The following is an 18,092-nucleotide window of genomic DNA, read 5'->3' as shown; positions in this document are numbered from 1 at the left end:
CCTTTAGCAGGTGAGAGGCTCTCTTCTAATCCTAGTTTGCTGATTATTTACATCATGAAGGATTTTATGAAATCCTTTTTCTGTATCTGTTGAGATAAAAATGTGGTTTTTTCTTCACTCTATTGATATGGTGTGTTACGTTAATTGATTTTCAGATGTTAAACTGACCTTGCATTCCTGGGATAAATCCCACTTGGTCACTGTATATTAACCTTTTTATATGTTACTGAATGGGTTCATATTTTGTGGAGGAGTTTTATATCTATATTCATAAGGGATATTAGTTATTTTCTCATGATATCTTTGTCTGATTTAGCTGTCAGGGTAATACTGCTCTCAAAGAATGAACTAGGTGTTCTAAGTATTTTAATGTATTATCTAATTTAATCTTCACACTGAAGTTGTGAGATGGGGTGCCAATATTGGTCCCATTGACCAGATGAGGATATGGAGGTTTAGCAATATTAGTCATGGTTACACAGCCAGTGAAGTGGCAAAGCCAGGATTTAAACCCCAACAACCCTTACTCCCAACCCTGTGCCCTTTACCACCAATGAAGAACTTACTCCCACAGGCTAATAAGCCCCTTATAAATCAGCCAATGAGCTAACCAGATTTTGTATCCTGGAAACTCACCCTAACTCAACACCCTTCTGAACTCTACAGTGAGTTTACTTAGTTCATTGCTCCCGGTAACTGTATCATTCAAGATCAACAATATCATCTTAGAATAATCAGTGGTGGAAGTGATTTTCAGACAACTAAAACTAAACCCACAGTCAATCTGAAAAAAGTAACATTTACACACACACACCCCTACCACTTAGAAACATCTCAAATAAGCTTACAAACATATTATGTCCAGTATACACCAGGGAAAAGAAATGGTCAAAGACTAACTTTTCTAGGATTATGCTTTACTACTGTGAACAAATTACTCTAGTTCACAACATCCCAGGTGTAAGATCAATATGGTTATGATGGAAAAGTGTAAATAGGGGAGTGGGGTCTTGCAAATGACTTAATTCTCCTAAGTTTTGTTTCACCAGGTGGTTTCTCAAGATAAAACAATCTAACAGAAAACATCCTGGTCTCTGTGCTTCAGTTTCTTATTTATGAAATCAAAATTCTTGCCCTTGTTGTTTCATTAAAATGTTGTAAATGTCATAAAAATGCCAAGAATGTAGGAAAGAAAACTCTTGAGAGGCACAAGATGGAATTTTATTACCAACAACTTTCACTAATTCAAACATTTTTGGGGGGCCTAATGTGTGCCAGGGACCATACTGGAGGCTGAGCAGCACTGGCCCTTGAAGAGTTCTCAGTGGGTACAGACCCACAGAAACAGAGCCTGACAGTGCTTACTACAGTTTAAAAAAAAAAAAAAAGAGTCTGATGAGGCCTTTAATGGACAATTAAAAGTCATGTGCTTTGGAAACATAAGAGAGGGAAAAATTAGCTCTGCCTGTGGAGATTAAGGAAGGCTTCAGAGAGGATGGAGTGTTTTTTAACGACCAGTAGGAGTTTACAAAGCAAAAAACAGGATGAACAGTATCCCAGACACCAGGAAAGCCCATTCTTTCTTTTCTATTGTTTACCTGGAACCAAAACTCTCTTCCACCCTAGCCAGGCAGCAGTAAGAACATCCAGGACTGGAGCCAGGATATGAACCCCAGAGCCTGAGCTCTTAACCACTACTTTCATGATTAAATATAATTAACGATTACAATCAAATGAGAATCTGACCCAGGGCAACTTACTAAACCTCTCTAGGCCATGGTTTCCTCATCTGTAATGTAAGATAATAGTAGCTATTCATAAGACTTGTTAGAAGGTTTAAATGGGTTAATGCTAAGTGTTCAGAACAGTACCTGGCACATTGCAAGCACAAATATTCATTATTGCAAAAATTCATTGCAAGAATAAATATTCATTATTATTATTTTGAGTCCCTGTCACATCACCTGCCCTGGTCAGTCCAGGCCTTACTAAGATTCATACATTTCAAAAGGTCCCTATCACAATGCGTATGTTCAACCCACTTGACAATTCCCTTCACCTAACAACTGTTTGTGGTTGCTGTCTAAGGACATACGGGGACTGAGAGAATGCTTCCTAATACACATGGTTTACAATCCAAGTAACCTAAATAGCATCTTTCATAATCAGGATCATATCACGATTGCATTTTGTGTGTTGCTGTGAGACAGAAAATACAAGGGCACATCTTAGTACAGAGATTGCAGTAACAGTTGAATAAACATGCAATCTGATACCTCACATCTGGCATGTCATCATCCCCAATATTTTACTGACAATCAAATATGTTTAAGGCTGTGGCTACTTTATAGGTACAAATGTCCTTATCAGGACATTATCATGCACCAAACCTCTCTCAATAAAAGCTGTCATAAACAACAATCTCTTCTAAGCTGTCATGGAAGCTACTGTGTTTGTAATAGAACCATTCATCTAAGAGACAGTCGCCAAAGCCCATCTCAACAAAATATCGGGCAAGTCACAGAGCACAGAGGCAGTCCCAGGGAAGAGGGTAGGCATACAGTGAGCAATTGGGACCTTTGTAAATGGCCAAAAAAACTCAGCTTATTAACATATGTTAAATATTACCCCAGAAGCTGTAAAACTTTGGGGTGACAAATATTTCCCCCAAAGGTGGGGGGGCTACAATGCAATAAAGAAAAATTTTTTTTAACAAATTAAACATCCTGGGCAGCAGGTTTCACTATCACACCTTTAAGACTGTGTTCTAAAAGGCTAAGAGGAAGAGGAGAGTACATTGACACAAGAACAAACTTTAAAAAAAAATAAGGCTGGGTGCGGTGGTTCACGCCTGTAATCCTAGCACTTTGGGAGTCCAAGGCAGGAGGGTCACCTGAGGTCGGGAGTTAGAGACCAGCCTGGCCAACATAGTGAAACCCCATCTCTACTAAAATACAAAATTAGCTGAGCATGGTGGTGCATGCCTGTAATCCCAGCCACTGCGGAGGCTGAGGCAGGAGAATCACTTGAACCCGGGAGGCAGAAGTTGCAGTGAGATGGTGCCATTGCACTCCAGCCTGGGCAACAAAAGCAAAACTCCATCTCAAAAATAATAATAATAATAATAATAATATCCACATGGGCTTTGAAGAACAAATTTGATTTTATTATTTAGCTAGAACTGAAACATGAGGAAAGGGAAGGTAGGCAGACGGAATAATCTGCAGGGTATGCATAGCAGGTCAATATCAAGCCGATCAAACACATTCGGATTGCATGTTTATTTTATTATAATTAACAATTATAATTAAATGAGAATCTGTAGCACACTGTAAAGTACCCAGTGTTTTCGTTCTCTAAAATCTACCCATCTCTGTCCAAATGCAGTACAAATACAAGATTACTTGCCAGGAATCTATTACAAAGGATAACATGGCCATCAAAAACATTACTGGCAGAGAGAAGCCCCCAACCCTCTAGGAATAAACCACGTCTACTCTCATGTACAAGCTGAACAAAAAATACTCAGCAGAGATGTGGATCCCATTCATTCTATTTGTGGTGTGAGCCTATGGACATTCAAAGAATGGATGTGGACGTTTTCCTTTCTCTCTCCCATCACCATCTTACCATAATACATTAATGTTGGAATTATGCATCACTGAGCTGGGCCAGCTGACTGACACACTCAAGTGGCCAGGGCACCTGTTGAAGTCCCAGACCGATGTCCTAAAACCTATAATAAGAATGCCCTGTTCTCCTCCCCCGCCCTAGCACTGCCACTCTCTGACCACCTGTCCCCTGAGCTCGACACCTCAGCCACCCACAAGTGGAAGGCAGAGATGCTCTCCAAACACCCCTGCACCCCTCCCTGCCCACCGTGACCCTGCCGTGACTTCCCTGGGTGAACCCCCCCCCAGTAAACACCACACCACAGTGGACCCAGGCAATATGGTTTGCTTTCTAACTCTTGCTATTTTCCACATTTTTCTTTAATGAATATCCTTTACTCAGAACCAGAGGAAAAAATAAACTTGACACAATTATCTTTTTTCTTCTGATTCCAAAAGTAACATATGTTTGCGATTGAAAAAATCCCATTAATACAGAAACATAATAGAAACCGAGTTTCCTATAATCCCATCTCCCTGTGGCAACCACTATTAGTAGACTGTAAATTCCTCCAGATTTTTTTCTAGGATCCTCCCCACAAACACACTTCTATATTTAAATTTATCAAGTTGAACAGTCTCTAAAATAGCACCTTTAGTGAGAGACCAACAGAACACTACCACCAATAATGATCATTTATTTTAAAAAGACCACTTTAAACACATACTATCACTGGAACGGGATAACATAGATAACAACAATAATAAATCAGAGACACGCTTTCACGTAAAATGGAAGGCCACAGCAGCAGATGAGTGAGGAACTGAAGCTCTAGAGGTGGGGGGCCGGTGGGGAGGAGAACAGAGAAACATCGTTGAATCCAGGCCTGTGCTGCTAAGAACACAAATGTCCACCCACTCTCTACTTCCCTCTGATGCTGCGGAGGGCCACTGTGAGGGAGGCCTGATGAACCTCTGCCCAGCAACAGTCCCTTCCATCATTTGTGGCTCTGATCTCTCAAAGTCTGCCCTGGAGCTCCCCGTCCCCCTGTTCTTTGACAGAAACCCTAAGAAAGGAGGGCTCAGCTCAATTTCTCCCTTAACCGCACGGCCCTCTAACTGAGCTAGGGATGCTTAACTCTGTTTGATGGTTCCAAAGTGTTCTTTCCTACTTTTCCAACAAGTCCTGAACAGGCTTAACTTCTAAAAGCATTAATTTTTTTAAAATATGATATAACTTCCTTTTTTTTGACTTTTAAGTTCAGGGGTACATGTGCAGGTTTGTTATATGGGTAAAGTCGTGTCATGGGAGTTTGTTGTACAGATTATTTTGTTGCCCAGGTATTAAGCCTGGTACCCATTCGTTATTTTTCCCAATCCTCTCCCTCCTCCTACCCTCCATCAGGCCCCGTGTCTATTGCTCTCATCTATGTGTCAGTGTCCATGTGTTCTCCTTATTTAGCTCTCTCTTACAAGTGAGAACATGCGATATTTGGTTTTCTGTTTAAATTAATTAAACCATTAATTTTAAGAATTCAAAGAACTTCTTCATACATAATTACCTTTTCTCTCAACATTGCTGAGAGGTAGAAAGAAACATGCTGACTTACCAGCCCCATTCTACTGGTGATGGCAACAAGGCTCAAAGAGCTTGTATGGCTGGCCCATATAACTATAACTATACATCACAAATAGGTATAGTTTTGGACCAACTGAAGAATTTGGGAAGAGGAAGGTAGAAATGTTGGCATTTTCTTCTGACCTTGATATACCTCCTGTCCCACTGTTCTGCTCTCTGCTTTTAGACACCACTTACACTCTATCAACATCTTTCCATGCATATCCATGGGGCCATGTACTCCTCAAAGAAATCCCTCAGCACCTGGTTTACTTCAGTACCTTCTTTAAAAATGCACACTTTACCACTGTGAAGTTCAGCATCTAAGTGATTAATCAACTCACTGTGGATGAGCTTCACAGTGCCTTGCTTCCTCATCTCCCATGTCCATCGCCCACATTCACATCAGTTGACCGTATTTGTGGCCACACCTCGAAACTCATCCCCTGAAATCTTTCCATCTCTAATCTCAGTGCTGCCTCTCCCATGCATGACCGGAGCCTCCTGTCCTGCCTCCTCTCCCACATGCACCAGAGCCTCTGAACAGCATGCCCCATGGCCTACCAGCCCCTCCAGCTTTACCCTGTCACTTTCCCAACTTAGACTCCTACGACCAAGCCATAACAACTGTCAAAATATGAATAAACCCAATAACCTTCTTGTAAAGAAAATCACAGAATCATGCCAATGGGTTCCCTCACAAGTAATATGCATCACAGACCTACATTTAAAACATACAACTACAAACTCTTAGAACAAGACACAGGAGAAAATTTTCAGGACCTAGGGCCAGGCAATGAGTTCTCAGACTCAACACCAAAAGCATGACTCACAAAAGGAAAAGCTAATAAATAAGACCTCATCAAAATTAAAACTTTCGCTGTTAAAAGTTTTGCTCTGCTAAAAGTTATTTTGCTTTGCCCATGAGAAAAGATGAAAAGATAAGCTACAGATAAGGAGAAAATCTTTGCAAACCACATATCCAAAAAAGGGAGTTGTATCTAGAAAAAAGAATTCCAAAAACACAACAGTAACAACATAAACCCTGCAATTAGAAAATGAACAAAAGACATGAACAGACATTTCACTGAAGAGGATATACAGATGGAAAATAAGCACATGAAAAGATGTTCAACATCGTTAGTCTTTAAGGAAATGCAAATTAAAACCACATGAGGTATCGATTACACACCTATCACAAAGAAAATAAACAATGGTGATGACACCAAATGCTGGTGAGGATGCAGAGAAACCAGATTGCAGGTGAGAATGTAAAGTGGTACAACTACTCTGGAAAACACTTGGGCAGTTTAAAAGAAAAAAATACTGAATGTACAAATACCATATGAGCCAGCAAATTACACTCGTGGGCATTTATCCCATGTAAGTGAATACTTAGTTTCATACAAAGACCTATACATGTATGTTCACAGTGGATTTGAAATGCCTAAACACTGGAATCAGCCCAGATGCCCTTGAACAGCAGAATGGTTAAACAAACTGTGGTACATACACACCACAGAATACTACTCAATGATAAAAAGGAACAAACTTGATACACACAACCTGGATGAATCTCCCGGGAATTAAGCTGAGTTGAAAAAAAGCCAATCCCAAAAGATTCATGTAGTCTGATTCCATTTATATAACATGTTTGAAATGACAAAATTTTAGAAACAGAGGACAGATCGGTGGTTGCCAGCAGTTAGGGAGAAGGGCAGCCCGGGTCCTGTGGTGTTGGAGCTGTTCTGTATTCTGATTGTGGCGGTGGAGACATGAACCTGCACAAGACTAACACACAACAAGTAGTGTACACAACTTAGTACGCACACACAAACGAGTTCAAGTAAAACTCGGAAAATCTGAGTCGTATCACTGGGTTGTATGGATGCCAATATCCCGCTTGTTGCAGTATTTTACTCCAGTTTTGCAAAATGTAACCATACTGGGGGGAAATGGGCAACATGCATAAAGGATCCCTTTGTGTATTATTTCTTACCATTGCATGTGAATCTACAATATCTCAATAAAAATTTCAAATAAAAAAGAAAGTAATACTCTCTGCTAATACTCACTGCTGAGTAGTTCTTTTAATCATCCCTGTCTGTCAATGATAACGTCTATACTGTACATCTGTACTAAGGTTGCTCTACTTTTCAAAAGCCCACAATAACCTTCATTTGAGAAAAGCAATGAGGCCCCCTCTCAGCCCTCCCGCCATCCTCCTCCATTCTGCATCAGAGGAAAAGAGGCTCCTTTCCCTTTAAAGTCTCTTCTGGGTTTTGCTCCATCAAATACATCCTCAACTCATAAATTCTTTTCCCCAACTAACCAAATGGCCAAGTGTCTCCCCTATCCTAGAAAAAGTCTTCTCTTAATTTGTTCTGCCCTTCAGGATACCATGTCTCCTTCCATGCATGGTCAAACTCTCTGAAGACCTGGTCATGGTAATGTTCCCTCTAGGTAGAAAGTGAACATAAACTGAAGAACGAAACTAGCGTCATTCATTTCCTGCACCAAAACCTCATAAAGACTGCTTCAAATGTTAGCCTCATTCTCTGCTCACTTGTTTATCACTCTAAAAATGTGGTCCTGTCTTCTTGGACCCAGACTGCAGCTAGCCCAGCAGCTCTCAAACCTGGCTGATCACCCAAATGACTCAGGGAGCATTTAGAAATACAGTTTCCCAGGCCATACTCCCAGATATTCTTAGTCAGTAGTTGTTTTGTCTTTTAAGCTCTTTGAGTGTTTCTGTTGATAGTGAGCCTTGGGAACCACTAATCTGTCTTCCCTTTTCTGAAAAAGGCAATCACTTTACTCTCCCAGTGCTACAGACATTCCATTTAATATCCATGCCAGTTTTGCCCTTGATAAATTGTGAGCCTGGGCATCACAGGCCATTATCAGATCACTTCTCTGATGATGAGGCTCCAAATTACCCCTGCAACTTCAATCTGACTGAGCTCTAGGCAGGAATTTCCAACTCCTTACAGGTCATCTCCATCTGGATGGTCACCCAGTACATCAAGCATATGACAAAACTTAACTCCTCATTCCTCTCCTCTCTACAAACCTGCTTCTCCTGCCTCCACTCCCCATCTCGCTTAACAGTACCACCATCCTCCCAATGAGCCAGAAGTGGAACCTGAAATCAAACTCCTCCTTCTTTTTCACAAATCTCATCCCATCAGCCAATTCTGTTGGTTTTATCTCTGAAACTCCTTCCTCCCACCAGCACCGCCTGCATCCTAGTGCAGGCCTCAGGCTCTCCTACCGGACTACTGTAACAGCCATCTAACTTGTCTTCACGCCTTCAGATCTAGTTTTGTCAAACACAGGCTGAGACATGTCATCTCTCCTGAAAAAAATGTAATGGCTTCCGTCTGCCCCCAGGATGAGTGCCAGGCACCTTGGCATGGCACTCGGACCCGCAACGACACAACGCTGGCTCCTGTACCCCTCCCCCAGGAGATACTTTCATTTCTAAGCACATCAGGGCTGTGCCCTTCCAGGCCTCCATGCCTTTATCACATGTGCCTTCAGCCAGAATGCCCTTCCCTTCTCCTTTTGCCCAGTGGGGCAAGTCTGAACCTGTGCTCCAGAACTTGCCTGAAGTTACATGCAACAGTCCTAAAACTACATACAAATATGTGATTTTTCTGGGGGAAAGGGTCCATAGCTTTCCACAGATTCTCCAAGGGGTGGAAATCCAAAATAATCTATAATCCAAAATAAGTTTAAAAACCGCTACATGATCTTTTTCCCAAAGTTCAAAGTTAGCTAAGTCTGTCTGTCTCATGCTCTCTTTCATTCTCAAACATATACAAGTAAATTCCCCAATCATAAATAATCACACTTTGTGCCACTCCACTACTAAACCAGGTATATCTCTAGTACAGAATATACTTCCTTCCATATCAATATTGGAGTCATTTGTATTGACTGGCTTGGTTGTAAATGTCAGCTCCACAGCTTATTTACTATGTGACCTCAAGCAAATAACTTCACCTTGCTGGACCTCACTTTCCTCAGCAGCAAAATGGGCATAATTACAGTACCTATATTATTGGGTTGTTTTTGAGGAATAATCAAGATAGCACATCCTATAACAATGGGAAAGTGCCTGGTATGTTAACTGCTCACACAGGTCAGCTTTTTAAGTTATTTTATGTCTGTTGTCCCCATCACATTCAAAGCACAGTGCAGGCCCTCAATAAATGATTTATGAATCCACATCTTCCTGAATCCCAGGGTTCATCCACTGCCACAGCAAAGCTGTTGGAAAGCATAACTTGGTAATACTTTCACCTTCTTTTCCTTCTACCTCCCTTATGACCAATTCTTGAGCCATCTTTAATTAGCTACTTTGTACCCAGATTGCACATGAGCTCACACCTTGTGCATACACTTTTGCATACCCCCCACACATTAAGCTTCCCAATCAAAATGCTGATGACGCTGGCCCTGCTATTCTCACAGGAACCAAACTATTTCAAAAATTCCCCATTACTCATCTGTTCTGAGCATTCCAGAATTAACCCTTACTCTGCTATTGTCCATATTTTGTGCAGAAATCTTTTCTATCTCTTCAACTAACATTTGCCAACATAAAAAATAGGGCTTCTTCTTTCTCAATCTAAGATCATTAAACAAACATCTTCCTCTTTTTTTCCTTCTTTCTTTCTAGCCACTTCCTCCCACAGGAGAGGCCCTCAGGGCTTACAGGCTTAATCACCTACGTTCTCTGTTCGAACCATAATTCATCTCCCATAAGCATTTATTCAGCAAACATTACTGACACCTTCTATATTCCAGGCCTTGAAATACATCCTGTGATCGGTGGGGTCCCGGCTTTGGGAGCTTCTAGCCTGTTCTACCACATAGGTGTTTGTTTCACGCTTCTAACCAATTAACTTGAAATAACACCCTGAATCAGAGGTCCGAAAGAGGAAATCAAAGATGCCACATGATGTTCATATGGAGCTCCGAGAAGAACACTTTGCCAAGGCCTGGAGACCCTCCAGGGCTGGGAGTCTAAGGCCATTTCCACACCAGGGCTCTGGGGTCTCCACTGACAAAGCCTACCTCTCTGATCCTCAAAGAGCTGTTATGAGAACATACTATCTTATAAAAGGATGATTCTGCAATTTTTTGACCAGTCCTCTGCATCCAGAGGAGTGTAGCGACCACAGGTTTCAGTCTCTTTGCTGTACTGACTAATCAATACATACTCTCACTTGCTTGTGTGCACTCTCATTCTGATACCCCCTTGTCAGTTCTGCCACTACCTCATTTAAAAAGCCCTCTTTCCTCTTCTGACTTCTGCTCCTATGAAGTAAAGAAAGATGCAATCCTAAGTCCTATGCTGTCCTGGTGGGCAGGGCACAGGTCAGCAGCGGGGAAGGACTGACTAGAGACACCCTTCCCCCTCATCTTCGCTGGTCCTCACAATTCAGGTCTCTGGGGCTGACCAGTAGTCCTGGTATCCCAGTAAGAAAGGGTCCTTCCTTGGAGCTGACCTAAGCAAGGATCCTGAAGACATCTGCTTGCAAAAGGAGAAAGTCAATAGTGGCCAGGAAGATGTCTGGAAGCAATAGCTCTGCCCAGACTGCTTATAGGATCCTAGGGCACTAGAATCTTCCAGACATCCTCCTGGCCACTACCGAGGCCAGCCTTGTGATCTGGGATCCTCTCTGCTATGTTATTTGAGATTATTTCTTCCTGCCAGCAACAGGCCAGGTGCCCTCGACCTTGGTAGCCAAGAATAGGCTTCAAAAGGCTAAGTGGAAGGTGACCATCTTTAAAGGGCTCTCAAACTTTCCAGAAAGCTTTGGCACACAGTCCTGACCTCGGGTCAGTTTCCTGCAAATGAACTTGAGATAGCTCCATGAGGGCAGGGACCATGTCTGTCTGGTTCACTACAGTATCCCTGACAATCCCTAGCACAGGGCTGGAATACAGCTGCACTGGGGCTCAATACTGATTCACTGGATTTATGTATAATGGTCTCTACCAATGAAGGAACAAAAGCTCAGTAGAGAAGTCCAAGATGTAGAGTCAGACAGCCCTGAATTTGAAACCTGCTAGCTATACCATTTATATTGGCCATGTGCAAGCCACTTTACCCCTCTCAGACTCAGCTTCCTGTCTATACAGTGAGGATGATAATACCAGCTTCAAAGCACTGTTAAGAGCATTAGACAGAATTGTATGTGAAGCCTTTAGCATAGCGCTTGGCAGAGAGCACTTCTTTGTTTTCAGTTCATAAGCACTCACATACCTCTCACTATATGCTAGATACAGTTCAAACATTGCAGGGGGTGGTGGTGTTCCAGATAACAATTAGTTCATTTAATTCTTCTAATAACCCTACACAGTAAGATCTATCTAATCCTCCTTTTCAGTTGAGGAAATTGAGACACAGAAGTAAGGTAACTCGATAAAAATCTGATATCTAGAAGTGCAGGGCCAGGATTCATATTATTTATAGAGTCCAGACTGTTAAGTGCTATATACTTCTCTGCCTCTACAGCAAGCAACCAGTGAAGGTTAGTTCCTGTCCCTGCCCTGTTTGATTATGGGGTCTATCTGACTGGGATTTTCAGTTGCAAAATAAACATATTCAGGTGTTCCCGTGGTTTGCTATTTATTTTGTTTTGTTTTAAACTACAGCCTGCTCCTCTGAAATCCAATTTTGGATAAGCTTGTTGATCAAGAACTTCCCTCTCATCTTGTCCTCCTGCTATCTATCTCCTCTCCCATGATCTACCAGGAAAAGAGTCACACATAGCTGTGTAAAAACAAAAAATGAAAAAGACAAGCACAGAGAAAGAGAGAGCCCAAGGGACTGAGCACACATGCCCTTAGGAACCAGGTCAAAGGACATCTCGTACCCCTTCTAGTAATCCATAAAAACGACTGCCTACACATAAGGGTGCCCACAGCAGAAGCCACCTATCCACACACAGCCCAAACACATAAAGTCTCAGCTCCCCAAAGACCAAGTTAGCAGAAAGCAAATGAAGCCATCTCCTCTGGTGGCCAAAAACCTCATCATGAAGAGAGTTGTCCTTTTTTCTCCTTTATAAGACTGCATTTGCCCTACTGCCAACCACGAACAAAATTTCATTACCAAAATAAATCACTTGACCTTGCTTCTCCAATGGCTCAGGATTAGTGACATCACAAAGCACTCTACAAATGCTCTGAAATATTGGAATAACCATAACCCTTTCAAGTAAAAAACACTCGGTATTTCACTAAAAGACTAAATCATTTTTATTTTACTGCATGGAATTCAAAAATGCTTTAAATGTTTTCATTTTCAGAACCCTTAGAAAAAAAGTATGCTCTTTAAGGCCTTAAGAAACCCTGACTCCTGGTCTGGTTTGTGTCCCAATTCATGTGTGGTAAGATGCGGAACAGGCCAGAAGCCCAGGACAGTAGCTCTGGCCCCACACTGCTCATATGATTCAGTTCTCGAGTGGCTGGGGCCTCAACAGGGAGGCTCCCAAGTCAACTGTCTCTCATCCTCCAAGTCACAGGCAGGTCAGAGGCAGCTCCCAGTCAACCAGGGCAGTTCCTCTTAAGGGGTCCAGTCTCCACCACCAATAGTCCCATTAACCACCACGGTTCCCTTCCAAGGTAGCAGTAGAAGCAAAGCTCCTCATGTCGACCAGAGAGAGGGAGTTCAGGGGGGATGTTTCCTCCCCAAGGCAGCTGCCTGGAGGTGGGGGTGGCTGCAGGACAGTGCAGCCAGCGCATCTTCTGAGCCCCAATTAGGATACACACTCTCCCAGGCTGTATACTCCACTTGCTGAAAAACCCACAACCAGTAAGATTGTTCTTTCCAAATGAGTTAAAATTCCTAATGCTGCTTGCTCAAAAGGACTGTCCCATTTTAAATCAGGTTAGCCACCAACACGGTCACTAAATGTGCTGCTGAGTTAAGGAGAAAAGAATCCATACGTCAAAACCATGCACACTCAGGAAGCACTCAGAACTTAAGTTACGCTGGGTACCCAAGACAGGCTAGGCTCCCAAGCAGCACCACATTTGTCAAAACCGACCCTCTTGCTCAGTGACAAGAAACAAAACCATAGCATCACAAAATGGAAGAGTCCAAAGGACCCATGGACATCATCAACTACTTTACCATCTTATTTTACACAGAAGAAAACTGAGACCAAGACCAAGGGTAAAACCTTCAAGTTCATTGTTGATACAGCTACTCACATCCAAAGCTTCTCCTTGTTCTTCTTAGCCTGCTGCCTCTGAGACCCAATTACCAACAAGAGCTCTTATACAATTATTTTCACATAAAAATATTTATATAATTGAATTATAGGCAAATTGGTTAAATCCACCAGGGCTGCTGTCTATAAACTAAAATCTCAATGGAGAACAATACAAAATTGGAGTCGACAAAAGTTAACTTGTGCTTTGAATTATGTTCTCAGCCCCAAAACCTTATTCCTGAAAGGACAGGACCTTTCCCAGTATTTCCTGTGGGAAATGAAGTGCAGTGGTTATGCCCCACTGGGATTTCTAATACTATGCCTTTGTTTTAAATTGAAACCATTTTTGGGTAAGCAAATTAGAGTTGTACAAGGTAGTGTCCCAAAGCTACCCTTCACTACCCATAATAAAATCATCTTCAAAGATTAAAATGCTTTTCTCTGCCTTTAAGAAAGGGAGCTGCATTTTCAGGTATGAAAATAAGACCCACAAAGCAAATAGCCAGGCTGAGATGAAGAGACCAGGAAAGATCCAGACATACAGAAAATCTAGGGCCCTGTAACACTCTTCCCATAGTAGCTGAGATGTTTCATCCCCAGTCCATTTCACCAGATACGAAGAGGCTTCCCTGGCTACAAAGGATATTATGGGAGCATAAAACAAATGCTGAAGGCCTGGGTCTCCTTCTCCCCTGTGTGTGACAGGCTGAGAGACTCCAACGCTGCAGAAAGCAAAATTTTCCTTGTTTCCATTACATCATCCAAGTTGGAGAGGAGGAGGGCGGGGTGGGGGCACAGCTGGTGGCAGCTGCACCACCATCTGCTTTCTCCTTAGCAGTGTGTGCTAGTTGAAGCCACAGCTCCTACGGCTCCTGACAGAGGAAGTGCAGTATTAAAGGTACAACACCTTATTATGAAAAAGACTTCCAATTGTTCAGAAATAATCATTCCCATGAGAAGTTAACAACCTCAGGTAAAATACTGAGCCAGTTCTCTTTGAGGTTAGGTTATTTGTGTTTGCATCTTCTAAGACTCAGCTACAGTGCGAACTCTGTCAACTCAACGTGCTCAATTAGACAAGCAGAATGTTCAAGCAACCACACCTGCCATCTGCTTCCCAAAAGGTAAGCAGCCAAAAAGTACAGGTCTGCAGCTGGAAGCATTTATGGAAGGAAGTTAGGGGGTGCCCAAACACAGCAAGCAAGCCCCAGACCGGCAGGTGGATCCTTGCTGCTGCCCTAGGCATCCAGAGCCAAATAGTTGACAGGTCTCTCTCTCCTTGGCACTCTTGGTGTTTCCTTCAGAATGCCTTTCAAGGCAACCCCCAAAGAAGGGGAGATGGTGACAGTGATCCAGGGTGCTAATAATGCCTTGTCTGACCATTCAACTGCAAACTGGCAGCAAAGCAGCAAATTGGTGGTTCAGAGGCTGATCAAGCCCATGCACATACATGTTTTCTCTGGCCTGTACAGAGTTGCTTTAAAAAAAAAAAAAGTGCTGGCTTTTTAAAAAGAGTAGATTTCACATAAGCATCTAGAATGCTGGCTCTTCCTCAAGGGGGCTGGGGGCAATCAAGGGATTTGGCAGTACAAGGCCCCCATTCCTAGTGGCATCAGTTACCTAGAGGTAAGTGGCAGTATTTCCTTGTGATCTGGTCTGCGTTCAGAAGACCTCCTCCCCACCATCTGGTGTCTGTACATGCCACTGCAACTATTTATGTTCCTGCCTGGACCCCTGGAGCTTCTGACGTAATGCCACTACGCATGTAAAAGAAGAAAAGCCCAGGGGGTGATTTCCCAAAGGTCCTTTATTGACTCTCCTTTTTAGTTTAGGGTGAGTCCTTTGGATGACCCACTAAAATTCTGCAAATATCACTCAACCCCATACAATGAACAGCTCTTGCTGGAAGACCAGCTACAATCTATCCCCTACCACAACAGCAGGTTGTAGTATTTCAAAGGAGTGTTCCAGGCCACTTACCATACATTTTGCCTTCGTCTGATAAGATGATTTTCCTCCTCCCACATGGTGGATAGATAGCCAGGGCCTCCTGAAAGCTTTGCTCAATGTCGGGGCTCCAGACCCCTTCCGCGTCATTGTCAATTGGCTTATCTGCAGAGTCACTCATCCTTTCCATGTTTTCGGCAGGGCTCTCACTGCCGCTCCAGCTGCTGGGCTCAATTTTGGCGGTGGGATTTTCCAAGCCGAAGCCTGGAGCCTTTTCAAGAAAATAAACCTAGAAGAGAAAACCAAAAACAGTATAAGGATGTGGTAACCACAAACATAATGCTCTTGCTAGCTCTAGTGCAAGTTCTTCAGTCACCAGCTTTTTTCATTTCATTTTATTATTTCAGTCTTTTTCGGGGTACACATGGTTTTGGGTTACATGGTTAAGTTCTTTAGTGGTGATTTCTGAGATTTTGGTTCAGTCACCAGCTTTGCTTGGAGAACTCCTACTGGAGAATATGGAATTTTGAGATCCAAGTGGCTTTATTATCTAAGTATCATGTTAAGCACCCACACAGAAATGCAGTGGTGGGCAGAAGCTGGATAATCTTCACAGACGAGAGGAAATTTATATGGAAGAATAGTACTCACTCGGAGTTGCAAGTTTGCAGTGATTCATATGAAAACCATTTACTGAGTACCTACTATCTACCAGGGGCACTTTGCTAAATGATCATCAAATCTCCAAAGCAGAACAAGTTATTTATAAGAAAATAAAGTTTTTTAAAATGTCCACTTCACCATGGCAACTGGCATCATAACTCGGAAACTCTGTTAGTGTCACTATCCCAATATGAGATCATCAAGATGCAAGATGGTGGCAGGATCAAGGAGGGAAGGAGGAAGATTATTTTGGTATCACACATACTCATTCTACTGAGACAGCAATGCTGGCTGACCTGGACCTATGTCATTTATCTCTGGGGCTTTTACCCTGTAGAATCAGGTCACTTTGCCACTCTCAGCTCCTAGACTGTAACCTTGAAGTAGGGACCAAGCTGTCCCCAGTCCTGACTTCCCTGCAACATCTATCACAAGTGCCTAGCACACCTGTGGAAATATTCTCTATTGACATGGAGCACTCCGTCTCATAGCCTACGCTGAATTCCTGATCACATGAAAACTGTGGGGGAGTATTTCATTTCTTTTTCTGTAGCACTGAAGATCACAGAACCAAAAAAAATCTCTAAAAGATTTATTCCCCTTAAATTATGTATATAACCTATGGTCATAAAGGGATAAGCTTTCCAAACAAATGTGAAACTGGCATAACGTCAATATGAAAATGATCTAATCCAGTACTCCCTGCTGTCTGGCACACTAACATATCAATATTCCTTTGTTGAAAAGGTATAGGATCATTAATTCAAAGGCCTCCCAAAAATGAGAGAGAAAGGATTGATCGAAAAGAGGAGGCCAAGGGCCTGAGTAGGGAGGGTTTCATGTGGCCACAGTTCCTCCCCTTCTCACCCCATCAAATCCAGGCAGTATTACAACACGGACACCCAGGAGGGAAGCAGGTGCTGGTGGCCACACCTGGCACCAGGGACTGCTCCATGTTCCAGGGCCGTTACCTGACAGCAAGCAACCTGTCTTCTTCCCTGCTCTCTCCCAACTGTATCCTGTGCCCCTGTCCTCCCCCACCTGTGTATATCAACAGATGCCAGGTGCAGAAACTCTGAGGCACATGAATATTATATAATTAATGGTATAACTATAACTAGTGGGCACTTTTGGCTTTTTCCCTTCCAGCTTTGTAGACTTGGCAGCACCTGGGTTTATAAAAAAAAAATACACAAAAAACCCTCTGATTGTCTGCCTTTAAATGCTGCTACTGAGCCATGATTCAAAGAACTTGTCAGTAAAATATTTACTACCTCTTACCAACATATGTACATTTACACAGGACTTTCAAAATTGCCAAATGTGAAGGTATAAATTACGCCACAAGAAAGCATTTTGTGACTGACCTCCAGATGAACTTGACAATGCCTGCAGTGTGGGCCTTTTGAATTCAAACTATTATCTTTTTCGTTACGATCTAAGAGTCTTATAAAATTCAAACTGAACTATACTCTAGAGTCTGTTCTCGCTCCAAAGTAGTTTATTAGATAAATTATGAGAATAAGAATGAATTCTTTGAGCAGTGGCTAGCCCACCTTCTTCCTCTCCACCATACCCACAAAACAACAACAAAAAAAGACAAAAACAAACCAAAACAACACACATGTACAAAACCACAGGCCAGTCCTTGAGCTCTGGGCAGTTCAGAGCAGTATGAATTTACTCCGAAGAGCCACACTTTAAGATAAATAGTAGTTATGCCCAGTGCTCAGTCAGGATAGCAGGGAATGGGATCTAGGACAGTGGGGGATAGCTGAAGGGACTGAGGGACCTTCGACTGCCTTAAAAGAATGTTCTCATATACCTGTAAGCCCCAGAGTCTCCAGACCAAAACACACCAACCACCCCCATTCAGTGCTTGAAGTCCCCTCAAAATCTACTCAACTGGTCACAGTCTACCCTTGAACACCACTAACAGCAGGGAACTCATTACCTTCTCAGTACTACCCCGCTTCATACTGACATGTTGAAATGCTTCCATTTATCAGGCGAAAA

The 18,092-nt window shown here is 42.5% G+C and overlaps 1 protein-coding gene across 5 annotated transcripts in view; it reads right to left on the bottom strand.

Moving 5' to 3' along the window:
- Window positions 1-18,092, bottom strand: part of TEAD1 (TEA domain transcription factor 1) — a 269,685-nt gene that overhangs the window by 164,208 nt on the left and 87,385 nt on the right. For all 5 annotated transcript variants that reach the window (XM_055356268.2, XM_055356270.2, XM_055356266.2 and 2 more), the window contains one exon: window positions 15,447-15,702. In XM_055356268.2, coding sequence (XP_055212243.1) covers window positions 15,447-15,603 — 157 coding nt within the window. In that variant the 5' untranslated portion in view covers window positions 15,604-15,702. The remainder of the gene's footprint in view (window positions 1-15,446; window positions 15,703-18,092) is intronic.

The sequence above is a fragment of the Gorilla gorilla genome, chromosome 9 (genome assembly GCF_029281585.2).
Source record: "Gorilla gorilla gorilla isolate KB3781 chromosome 9, NHGRI_mGorGor1-v2.1_pri, whole genome shotgun sequence".
NCBI lineage: Eukaryota > Metazoa > Chordata > Mammalia > Primates > Hominidae > Gorilla > Gorilla gorilla.
Note: the sequence above shows the minus strand (reverse complement) of the source record. Positions and strands in the feature narration are given on the sequence as shown.